The 12187-nt window shown below is 37.8% G+C and overlaps 2 protein-coding genes across 3 annotated transcripts; both read left to right on the top strand.

Annotated features, from left to right (window-relative positions):
* Nucleotides 1-151: 151 nt before the first annotated feature.
* On the top strand, nt 152-2327 carry LOC107220455 (gastrulation defective protein 1 homolog). Its single transcript, XM_015659062.2, has one exon. It carries the CDS (start codon nt 230-232, stop codon nt 2213-2215), a length of 1986 nt encoding a protein of 661 aa, XP_015514548.2. The 5' UTR covers nt 152-229; the 3' UTR covers nt 2216-2327.
* Nucleotides 2328-3274: 947 nt separating this feature from the next.
* Nucleotides 3275-11786, top strand: LOC107220433 (exonuclease mut-7 homolog). 2 transcript variants are annotated; one of them, XM_046731399.1, is made up of 15 exons: nt 3275-3525; nt 3755-4036; nt 4124-4261; nt 4792-4976; nt 5723-5961; nt 6051-6232; nt 6341-6529; nt 6663-6860; nt 7069-7218; nt 8765-9043; nt 9407-9555; nt 9657-9944; nt 10376-10566; nt 10781-11130; nt 11326-11786. In XM_046731399.1, the coding sequence occupies exons 2-15, from the start codon at nt 3883-3885 to the stop codon at nt 11439-11441; spliced, it is 2808 nt and encodes a 935-aa protein (XP_046587355.1). In that variant the 5' UTR covers nt 3275-3525; nt 3755-3882; the 3' UTR covers nt 11442-11786. The 2 variants fall into 2 exon arrangements, with proteins under 2 accessions (XP_046587355.1, XP_046587356.1); XM_046731400.1 differs by lacking the exons at nt 3275-3525; nt 3755-4036; nt 4124-4261; nt 4792-4976 and adding an exon at nt 5468-5617.
* Nucleotides 11787-12187: the final 401 nt, after the last annotated feature.

The raw sequence follows: 12187 nt of genomic DNA, 5'->3' as shown, positions 1-12187 counted from the left end.
TTCCTCGAGGAAGGACTATGAATACGGGTGTTAGAGAGCTTTTGCTGATCTAGGGACCTTGTATCAGCACACCGCTTGTCGCGCACTCTAGTGGCGGCCCCCCAAACTATGTTTCGTAGCCACACATTTCTGCAACAAATTGCAGTCTATACTGGGGGAAGCTGCTGGTCCTCCACGCCTCCATATACCTACTTACATTGCTTCATGTATAGTTGAGATTGGATGAACAATGAATGTAAAGAAAGTGATTAGTTTCGGGAAAATTAAAACTGACCTGACTAAGTATGCATCAACAAGTTCAAGTAGTACAGTCGAGGGCTTTGGAACATTCAGCAAGCAAATTTCGCAGAACAACTTCACGGATATAAATGAGATTAATCCTGAGGATGAGGAGGAAACTCGAAGCCTACAAGAGGTTATGGGAATGACAAGTTTTGGGAAAAAAGCCAAATGTTTTGATGTACAGGAAATGCTCGACAATATTACTAAGACAGTTCGGTCGAGTAAGCCTGTTCATTCGGTACCCATATTAAGTCAACAAATTCATAAATCAGACAATGCCTCAAGTGCAATTGATGAAAAGAAAAAGACAGATAGGACTAATATTGACATTGAACCTTCAAGTGTAGTACCCCCTAACGCAAAGCATCAAAATCCTAGCATATGCGACCAAGCTAACAATAGTGATGACGATGATGATGAAGACGAGGATGTCAATAATAGCGATGACTCAGAAGATCGGCAAAACACAAGCTCGAATAAGATTCCCTGTAGTCACGAAGTAGAAATGCATCATGGATTAAAAGCTGTTATTGCTATAGCGGCAGATCCATCAGGAGCTCGTTTGGCATCTGGTTCGGTTGACTATGACGTTTGCTTCTGGGATTTTGCTGGCATGGATACGTCTTTGAAAAGTTTCCGAACACTGCAGCCTTGTGAAAATCATCCTATAAAGTGTCTACAATATTCAATGACCGGAGATGTTATTTTAGTTGTTTCTGGTGCGGCACAGGCCAAGGTATTGGATCGGGATGGTTTCGAAAAATGTGAAACTGTAAAAGGTGATCAATATATCACTGATATGGCTAGAACCAAAGGTCACACGGCTGCTTTGAACAGTGGATGTTGGCATCCTTACACAAAAGAAGAATACATGACCTGCTCTCAAGACAGTACCTGTCGTATATGGATTTTGTACAAACCCCGTGCTCACAAGAACCTCATCAAATGTCGGGCTCAAAATGGTGTTAAAACTATACCAACGACTTGCGCATATAGCAGAGACGGAAGTGTAGTGGCCTGTGGCTGTGCAGATGGGTCCATACAAATGTGGGATCACAGAAAGAATTTTGTCAACACATCGTTGCTTCTTCGAGGTGCCCATAAGCCATGTTCTGAAATATCCAGTTTGAGCTTCTCCTACCTCGGTAACTTGCTCGCTTCAAGAGGCTGTGATGACACTCTGAAACTTTGGGACTTACGCTCTTTTAAAAGCCCTATATTTACTGCCAATGATCTGTTCTCTCGATATGACACGACCGATTGTATGTTTAGCCCCGACGACAGTATGGTCATAACGGGTGAATCCCTGCGAAAGGGACAAACATCTGGGAGGGTATTATTTTTTAATACCAAAACATTTGATCTAGTGAATCAAATTTGCGTCACAAATTCGCATGTTATCAAAACTCTCTGGCACCCAAAACTAAATCAAATATTTGTTAGCTGTGGTAACGGTGTAGTCAAAACTTATTACGATCCCAAGAAAAGTTTAAGAGGAGCCAAGTTGTGCGTGGTCAAGTCTCATCATAAGCAGAAGCACATAGAGATAATGTCGACACAACAAATTATTACGCCACATGCCCTGCCTTTATTTAGGCAAGATAGACCAAAATCAGTCAGAAAACAAATGGAAAAGGATAGGCTGGATCCGGTAAAGTCTCATCGCCCTGACCTGCCCATTACGTCTGGACAAGGCGGTAGAGTTGCCTCATCAGGGGGTACGCTCAGTTCATATGTAATCAGAAACCTTGGGCTAAGTAAACGTATAGAGGACGATCAAGATCCACGAGAAGCCATTCTCAAGTATGCAAAGGATGCTGCTGAAAATCCATATTGGATATCTCCTGCCTACCAAAAAACCCAGCCTAACACTATATTTCAATCTGAAAATGAGGACGACGGACCATCTTCCAGCAAAAAACAAAAAACTTGATTGGAGTACATTCCTGTTATTTGAATTAATGTAAAGTTTGTCTAATATAATGATAACATTAAGGAAGTTATTGTGTTGTGAAATTACTTGATAAATAGTCATAGCTGAACAATTCTACATACCTATATACTAATTGTCCAAATCATTTCAACGAATCATTTTGAATCTCAACAAACATACAGAGAAAGTATACCTATGTGGATCATGTTGGAGGTATTGATTGTACAATTGGTTTTTAATTAGGAATTTTGTTTCTCTACGTACATATTGACATGTACGTGCCTCATTACTCGTTCTTTGGCCCATTCTTTGGGAACAACGTCCATTCTACGTTTAATCTTCTGAGATCATAATGAATACCTTAACTGCAGGATCATGAGCTCCTAGAAGCTGTGTAGTAGCAAAGCGTGCAGAGAGAAAAAGGGAGAGAATATCTTTTCGAATATAACAAAACTGGTACCAAGAGAGGTTTCTATACTTGGAGCTGTCTCTCTTGACTATCAGCGATGGAGCGTTTATGCGCGACCGTTATTATTATAAGATTATTAAAATTAAAGTATATCAAGACGGAGCACTCCGCCTGCTTTTTCTCTCTTCTTACTCGCATTACTCCCTACTCTCATGCGTTGCCTACTCTGTAATATTGGTAATATCTCTATGCAGAAGATTGTGAAGTAGCTAGCCATGGGTATTCTTTTAAATGAAGCAAAATGACACTACGGTCGCGGGGGTAATGACAGTAACCTACATTTACCGGATCGGTTATGGGACTTTTGAAACGTTAATTGAGTCGGTAACTGTAGGAAATTTCAGTGCCGAAACTCCCCACATCATAATTCGCCTAGTTGCACCGAGATGATGTGAGGTAATGACCGAGCTCCAGAATACCCCATTTAGTTAACTGTCTTTAGCAATCCTTAGTCAATGCCAATGACATGAACTTACTGTTCGGACCATGTTCGGACGATCCAGACGGATGCCGTTATCCGTATAAAAAAACGCAGAAGCAGAAGACAACTCTAATGTTAGAGCATAAAAGACTATAACCTACGTATGCTGTAATCGAAAGTCGTGGAACGCCCATAGACTTATAAAGCCAACCAACTCAAAACATAGCCTCTCGCAAGCGTAGCGCATGCTGCTGCTTGTTCATTAAAATGACCAACAGAGTGCGAACTTAAGTTCAACCATCTCCCGTCGGTGGTAGTTCTGATCACGGTTCTGACGGTTCTGCGTGTTCTTTGGTGTGCAATGGTATTGTGTGGGCATTGTGAGGGTTCAAAATAGTGGTGACACGCCATGTTTACAAGGTTATATTTCAATAAATTCCATAAATATCGGTTACGGCGTTACGTCAAAAAAATTTGTCACCCCATATTATCATCCGTGATTGTTTCATGGAATTTACAGTAATTGTATAATACTATCGTTTTCTCATAAAAATGTTGTGACAGTTAAGTGTGGAATTAGACATTAAAGTACAATTTTTATTAGAATATCATTTTTTATTATCCTTTAACGAAAATACTTGACGAATAGAAACCAAACGCTCACGAAACTGGGCAAAGCTATCACAGAACAACTTGAAAAGTTAAATCAGCAATCCACGTCCCATTGCATGCAGTGGCTATTTATTACAATTGTGATAGACATCCCTCTAGAACTGTATGGCACAACAGTTCAACAGGTGTGGTAAAGACATGGGTACTCAAATTGATGTACCGTTCTTGCAAGAGAAAGAAAATGATTTATCTTACTACACATCAATTGATGATGCCACGAAGACATGGCTGAATACTTTGCATTGTACCTGGGGGTTATGTACGTGATATTTTTACATCCAGCATATTGGTATTCACGTTAAATTAGAATTCCAAATGACATTAATCATTATCTTTGTGTGTTAAGGGAAAAAAAGTGACGGCGTTACCAAAATGCTCACTGATTATTTCAGCACGGCACCAAATCCATATCTGAGCGTCCTACGCATTTTGGTAAATGTCTCGGACAAGTCCATCAAGTCTAAGATGTCTCTCAGCTTTACAGGTTATCATTATTTAAATGTGTAAAGTAATTCACAGAATTTTATACACTTGTCTATATATTGTATAATATTTACATACTCTGGCTCAAGAGTAGTTGATCTTGAGAGACGTGGAGCAAGTAAGAATTTGTGACTGCTGTGTTCATACATCACTGTGGGATAGTGTTTTATCGGTCCTACCTCCTACCAGGGGATGTTCATTGTCAGTTGGGCAGGCGTAAGGGTAAACTGATTGACGGGGGGGGGGGGGGGGGGGGGGTAGCATTGACTGTATCGGGGTAGCTCAGGTGCTGCTTACAGTATGGCCGGTATACCTGTATGGCACATTCTGTACCCTGCTGACTAGAGGGCAAGTTATAGCCACTGCGCTGCCGGCTGGTAAATCACCATAGCTTCCCCCAGGGACACTAGTTCTGACAAAAGAAAGCAACAGTGTAGAGAATTCTGACCATATCCATGTAAACACCAATGAGGTTCTATTGTGTATCCTCAATATGGATCCTTTATTTCAATCATCTTGCTCTGCCATCAGTTGCAGAGGATTTTTCAAAATGGATTTCATCGAGAAAGGATGTTTACAAGGACTTTTTGCAAGCTGATATAAAATCTGCCACTTTCGACTTGCTGACTATGCAAAAGAACCTGCAACTGACCAAAATTGTGTTCGACACATACAAGCTTGCAGAACACAAAGAATTATTCTTACCTGCATTACAGGTATAACACAAGTATTTGTGTATAAAACTGTATACATTTACCTCACAGTTAAATCTGGTCTTCGCCAGGTGTATTATTGCAACTGATCAATATTTGGTTATATCAAGAGCTTAAATGTAAATTTCCTGCATGACTTCTCAATAATGTACAGAAGAAGCCTACTACATTACATACATATATTTTCATTATTCAAAGAGGTTGCAGTACCACCATTAAAATATAATAATGCTGAAACATATATGCGCTGTAATAGAGAAGTTACGTGCTGAGAAAAACAATCACAAGTCTGATTTTTGTTCTTTTGTACTAGGGCGATGTGTGCGCAAGAAAAGCATTGTACACTTGTTACAAAATGCTACTCGTCATCATATGACATATTCACACATGTGCTCACAGTTTTGCAGAATTACTTCTTGAATTTTTGGATAGTAAAACAATCTGTGTATTATTCTTAAAAAAATAGTGTTTTGTTGCATGAAATTATGTACAGTACCTTGTGTGTGAATAAGTTACGTGACGTAAAGTAACATTTTGCAGCGACAGTACGATGCTTTCATTACACACGTCACCTTAGTAGACAAGGACTGATATACCACTCGTGAGGGCCTCTCACAGCATGTGCTTCCCTACTGATCTTCCTGGTGGGTATTACTTAGGAAAGCGGATACAAGGCAAACACCACAATATGTGGCCCAAAAAATAGCCGCCCCTTTATTTAATAATACTTCTCGATTTCTTGGTTACAGAATATGATAACAGAAAAGAGGTACAAGGATGCTGCTCAATACGCATGTATTTTGCATTTGCAATCATATTTTCTAAACCCTGAGGTGTTGCTGCTGCCCCTAATTTTACAGAATAAACTGACTTTAGTCGATGATCTTCTAGTGAATTGTATGGAAGCTCAAAAAGCTCTAATAACATACTTGGATGATCTCTTGGCCTCAGGCAAAAATATAGAAACTGCATTAGAAGCTTTTGTGGAGTAAGTTTTGTATCTTCAATCGTCACATTTTTCTTATGCTTACACAAGACCATCCCATTTCAATTTTGAACCTTTCATTATTATTTCAGTCGCAATCAAATACCAGAGGTAAAGATATCGACAATGCAACTGCGCCCGATGAATAAGTTGGTCGGACGTTTGGCAAAACAGTACAACTTGCCACCAGAATATTGTCCCAATTTGAATCAGAGACGAGGCGAAGGGGCACTGAAATTTTTAATTTACAAACGCTACGTCGACTGTAAAATTCGTAAGTTTTATGAGACTAGAAAATCTCATTATTAGCAAATGCCAAGCGGTGATTATGCTTTTCAAACTTTATCAACCATATGACATAAGCACTTGCCAATCACTTTAGGTGGAGAAAGCTGGAATGAAATGGTTCGTGAAACGGTCGGAACAGACTCTCGGCTGCAGTTTGAGTTGGTCAAATCGTTGGCGCAAGCAAATGACACCAAAGAAGCTCTGCGGTGGGCAAAGGATTATAAAATGCCTAAAGATCAGTGGCCATGGGCTCTGGTAGACTGTGCAGAGGTAGAGCTCGAAGGTAGGTTGCGATTTCAACTGATCTATTCGCATTCTCACATGCGGGTTGTGTAAGAAATACACCAATTGTCTGATGAATATTTTGAAGATTGGGTTTTGAATTAATCGATAATATTTGTGTTTTCTAATCAAAGATTTAAATACTAACCCTGAAGTTGCTGCGGAAGAAAACTGGGACGTAGAAGAAGATCCGATACGATATCATACTCTACATTTACCTAGAGGAAGCATCAAAATAGTAAATGATACACGAACATTTGAGGAGTTTCTAACCAAAGGTTTGAAAGAAGTGAAGATTGTCGGAATAGATTCAGAATGGAAGCCTAGTTTTGGTAATTAAATCCATTGGAATTCAAATTCTAAGACATGTAGATGCGATATGTAGGAGTTGATCACAATTGTGGATTCTTGCACAGTTTTTTGCAAATCCGCGTTAAAAGTACAAATTTGGTATTTGCCAACTTATCATATCACCTTTCTGAAAATTACTTTGAATGGAGCTTGCTTGGACTTGAGAAATAATATGTCGCCGGTTTTTAGGTACAAAGCAGAGTGATTTGGCTCTCATACAAATAGCCACCAAGACCACCGTATATATACTCGATGTTATCAGTACGGGAAAAGAGCTAACCGATTTATGGGCCAAGATTGGAATAATGTTGTTTGACAATAAAAATATTTTGAAGCTTGGTAAGGTTCAGAAATTCATATAAATCATTCTACAGTTCTCAGAGTTCAAGGTGGAATATCATGGATCCTTGATTTGCAAATTATACATTTATCCAACAGCAGTAAATTTGTAAATATAGAATTGTACCAGAAAAACTACACAAGCCAAGGTGGATTTTAACCAATCCAAGGCCATCGGTCTCATCCGTTACCATCTATGTAACCTACATCACAGACAACAGGCACAGCCTCAAATCAGTTAAAATCCAACTTGGTTTGTAGACGATTGATATCGTATTCGTTCCATCAGAATTATAACTTTCATCTCAATCAGCTCTAATTCGCACTGATGTCTACTCACGTAACTCACTGAAACTAGTTCAGATAGATAATCGTATTGAAATTGCTTTCTAACTAGTACATTTTGAGAAATATAACAGTACGTAGGTATACCCAGCCTCGAATTCATAGTGAATAATAACAAGACATACAACACGTCCCGAGTTTTTCCTAACTCATTGTCTTTTTTCTTAACCCTTAAAGAAGGGTTGTCCACTCGAGTGGACATACCTATACTTTGAAATTGCATTAAAAAAAACGTTACACTTGTCAAATCGGTATTTTAAGGGATGGATTTTGTCAACATTTCCACTAATTATCTAACTAAATATATTGGAGACTGTCCCTTCATTTAAGTATGTTGTCTAGTCGAGAAAGTGCAGCCAAAGTAGTAGAAAACCGATGCATGTAATTTTCGGTTCCAATATAGGCTATTTAAAATTAATTTTTTGTTTGGAAAAAAACATTTATGTTTCCAGAATAGTTTCAAATGTGATGAAACAAAATATCTAAGCTCGGTACCTATAAATGCAGGTTGTAAATTAAAAAAATATTTCGTGTCTACTAAGTTGTACCAAGAAAAAAAACAAAAAATTTTCAAGTGCGCATCAAAATTTCGGCAGAGCATCTCAAATAGTATATCTCATCCAAATATGAGCTCATAATACCGATATTTAGATGTGCCTATTTTGTTTTTCCCATTTTCCATTTAAATAACACGTAAAGAAAATGGAATAAACTTAGAACTTTTTTTTATCGTAAACGACTTGACTTATAAACTATCTAAATAGAGATTGTTATCGGAAATTTCACGCTAGTGGAAGTATTTACATAAAATTTTTTTAACTCTAACCGATTACGAGATATTCGCATAGGACTCAATGTTTACAGGCGAATATCTCGTAATCTCGTCTCGTAATTTTTTTTTTTTTTTTTGACACACCCTAGTGCCCACTGTAATGGACGTGCGTATAACGTATGATATAGGTTTAGGAAAATTCTGAAAACAATCGGACATCTTGTTTGAAAGATACAGAATCAAAACACGTTAAGAGAATTTTTTTTTCCATAGGGTTAAGTAAATAACGTACATGGCCAAAATCCGACTGCAATAAATTTGCAAGGTCTTCTGATTTATACGCTTATAATCAGATTTATATGTATAAACAACAGTTATCCCTCATGCTTACATTTATTTGTATTTCTGAGTACAAATTTTCAATCCCAGGATTCGGCCTAGCCCATGATATCGGCATGATTAGAGAGAGTCTTCCGGCATTGGCAAGTATTAAAGCCACAGGCCAGGGATATATGGACCTATTGCATCTTTGGAGAAAACTGACAAAAGAGCATTGCTTTCAATTTCCCTACAAGGGTGATTCAGCTTTTACGAACGAAAGTTTGAGCAAGTTAGTTGAGCTCTGTATGGGTCATAGACTAAATAAATCGGATCAATTTTCCAACTGGGAACGAAGGCCATTACGGGAGAGTCAACTGACTTATGCTGGTGAGCAAATTAAATCTGTTACATGTATACTACTGCAATGACAAAATCTTTCTAACCATAGCAATTATAATATTCTTTTTGTAATATTAGGCTTCACAGTGGTTCACCTATTGCCCTAAAACTCCGTATTTTTTGTTATTTGCAATATTGTATAAGCACTAGGAAGCTGAAACTTTTCCCTCGATGCATCCCGAAGTACACTAATGCCTCCTAAATCACACCTAATTTTATCAATTTTATCATTTATCAATTAGTTTTCTAGTGTAAACAAGGAAGCTAGCACAGTGAATAAATCCTTTGCTAAAAGTAGGCTTAACTGTACGCGTAAGATTAAGCGTGTGTAAACTCACTTTATAATTTAAGCTTTGGACGCATACTGTTTGTTGGAAATATTCGAGGTGCTCAGAGTTCAGTGTGCACGTCTAGATGTTGCATTTAACGAACTTTGCGCAGAGACCCAACATATTCCGTCCAAACTGCCGAAAAAAAACCTTAGAAAACAAGCTGCAAAGGTAAAACTCACTGGTGAAGTGGAATATCCTTTTTTGATATTAATAAATATAACAAAGAAGCAAATGCATCTTCATTGACGAAATATTAAATTTTTTAATAGGCTGGCTCAGGAACCTCGAGCATTTCGATCCATACAGCAGAGAGCAGTGTTCAGAAATTTGATCAGAAGAATACAGAAAATATCAAGGTGGAACCATGGACAGGTATGCAAGCAGCACATGAGTGGCGTGTTGTATGCGACTCTATGCTCGGTGGTTTAGCAAGACAGTTACGTATGTGCGGATGTGATTGCATTTATGTTGAGTTTGACCGAAGAGGAGACCAGTCGGCTAAGATAGCTATGCAACAAAAACGTGTGTTCCTAACGCGAGGTAGCGCATACAACAGGGTGAGTATAATATTTGTATGTGATACAGTTCAGTTTCTTAGCTAAACGTGTTGGCATACGCATATACATTAGGGTGTTTCGGAAAAAAAAAAAAAATTTCGAATTAATTATTAATTTAATAAATTCAAAATCTGTAAATGTAAATAAAAATGTTTAAAAAAGTAAAAAATCAAATGAGGCTAATTTTCCATATAGCGTAGAATGCTTGTCTTTTTACCGAATCTTTCTTTTAACCCGAACAAACTTTTTAGAGGATGCCACTTTGGAAAATTGCAAACTATTTCCTTCTCAGAAACACCCTGATATAACATGTACACCAGGTTGGTTCTTCCTAATTGGTCAGTCAATGCAGTTCAATTGATATAGACTACAAAAACTTTCACAGCTGTATTGTAACGTACGCTAAACTATTATTATATACAAATTTTCAGTTTGCTCCCTCCATCGGGCAAGGCTATTGCTACAGAGTACTGGAAGATAAACCGGAAGATCAACTGAAAGAAGTTTTAAATAACTTTAGAGTCTTGGTTATGCCAAAGGACATTTTTAGCAGATGCCAGATTTGCAACTATGATGAATTCGTACAAGTGTCTAGGAATACTATTTTTGAGTTGGAAAAAAGGTAAATTCGCATTGCAGTATCAGAAGAAATTTTTCACGCCTGTTTGTTCAACTATCTGTTACGTAGTACATTCATCTGTAAGTGATGTATTGTACATATGTATAAATATGGAGACGAATGGAGTCTCGCAGATCGGCATCACAGAATATAATTAAGCAAATGTCTGGATCATGTTTGCGAAGCGATTATAATTTGTCGAAATTTTGTGTTACAGTTTCACAAAAATTAGGCACCGAAATGGCCATAAGTTTCACCAAGGTGCATTTAGAGATGTAGATAATGTAACCGCTGCTTCTACTGCCACAGACAGCGATACAAATTTAATATCGAATCAGGATTCAACGTTAATTCACGAAAAACGGGAAACGTTTTACAATTGCAACCGTACATGGCGTCTCACTACAGAGACACTAGATATTGCCAGCTGTGCCACCAGGCATAGGGTTACAGTGCAATTGGATAAAGTACCACCAAACGTGTTGAAAAACGTTGAGCAGTTTTATATTTGCGAATGCTGCGGAAAGGTATATTGGGACGGATCACACATGGAGCGAACTCTGAATGGTACTTTGAGAGATATAATTGTGTGGCAATGAATATAGCTATATTAATATGCAACAGAACAGTATATATATATGATCGCTGATAGAAATATGACAATATTTAAGTGTAAAAATCCGAAAATCTTCGACCTGCGGAAAGGTCAAGTACCAGTGAGCAGGTACTTTTGACACACTATTAATGTAGCGTGTTATACAGGAAATAGGTATTCAATGAAAGTGACCATTCGAGCCAGTCAAGGTGAATCTGTGTCCTGCACTACTACCACTCTGATTGCCCACTTTCGCCCGATATGTAGGCATACAAACGTTTGACTTATTCTTTGTATTGTCTAAGTAATTCCACAACCACAGCATCAGTACCAGCATAAAATATCACGTTGTGAATATGTATCAAATTGAATGTCATTGATGTAGAAAGCATGATGATATTCAATAAGTACCTACATATCGCATACATGCGGGCAGTAATTTTCCGGAAATTGCGTGAGATATCTAGATCTGTTTTTGTAATATGTCGTGATGTTTTTTGGTAATGATTTTGTAATCGCACTTGCGCTAGTGGCGAAAATACAACCTGGCCAATCGACACGTGTATATTGTGTTCCTCGATTATTCAACAAATATTGTGTTATTAATAAATAAACTTATGCACCAACATTTCTTCAATCGTTGGCAATAATTTATCAAACTCAAGTTGAGAAATCATATAAGGCTTATAAAAAGTGTATCTGACTCACTCAGATGCAATTTATATTATTTCCTTGTATTTATATTTGTAATGAATTGCCGCATTGTTGTCTATTGTTTGAGATTCGTGGAGCGGCAACTATTAACTTATGCTCAGGAATCTATCTTGCACACTTTAAAAAAATGTAGTCTTCCGCCTGGATAATTCTTTGCGAAAAATTCACGATTTTTTTATGCTTTTGTTTCATGTTATGACTGACCATGCTGACTAATGTTTCGAACGGGGATTGCTTTGGCATCGCGTGTCGATAATCAGATCGTTTCTGGCACAAAGTTTATCTCAAACAAATAAATACATGTATTCCAAATTA

The sequence above is a fragment of the Neodiprion lecontei genome, chromosome 2 (assembly GCF_021901455.1).
Source record: "Neodiprion lecontei isolate iyNeoLeco1 chromosome 2, iyNeoLeco1.1, whole genome shotgun sequence".
NCBI classification, from domain to species: domain Eukaryota; kingdom Metazoa; phylum Arthropoda; class Insecta; order Hymenoptera; family Diprionidae; genus Neodiprion; species Neodiprion lecontei.
Note: the sequence above shows the minus strand (reverse complement) of the source record. Positions and strands in the feature narration are given on the sequence as shown.

Coding starts and splice junctions, on each gene's coding strand:
- LOC107220433 (XM_046731399.1), top strand. CDS start 3,883: ATGGCACAACAGTTCAACAGGTGTGGTAAAGACATGGGTACTCAAATT. Junction 4,037..4,123: donor GCATTGTACCTGGGGGTTAT/GTACGTGATATT, acceptor TTGTGTGTTAAG/GGAAAAAAAGTGACGGCGTT. Junction 6,530..6,662: donor TGCAGAGGTAGAGCTCGAAG/GTAGGTTGCGAT, acceptor TTCTAATCAAAG/ATTTAAATACTAACCCTGAA.
- LOC107220455 (XM_015659062.2), top strand. CDS start 230: ATGAATGTAAAGAAAGTGATTAGTTTCGGGAAAATTAAAACTGACCTG.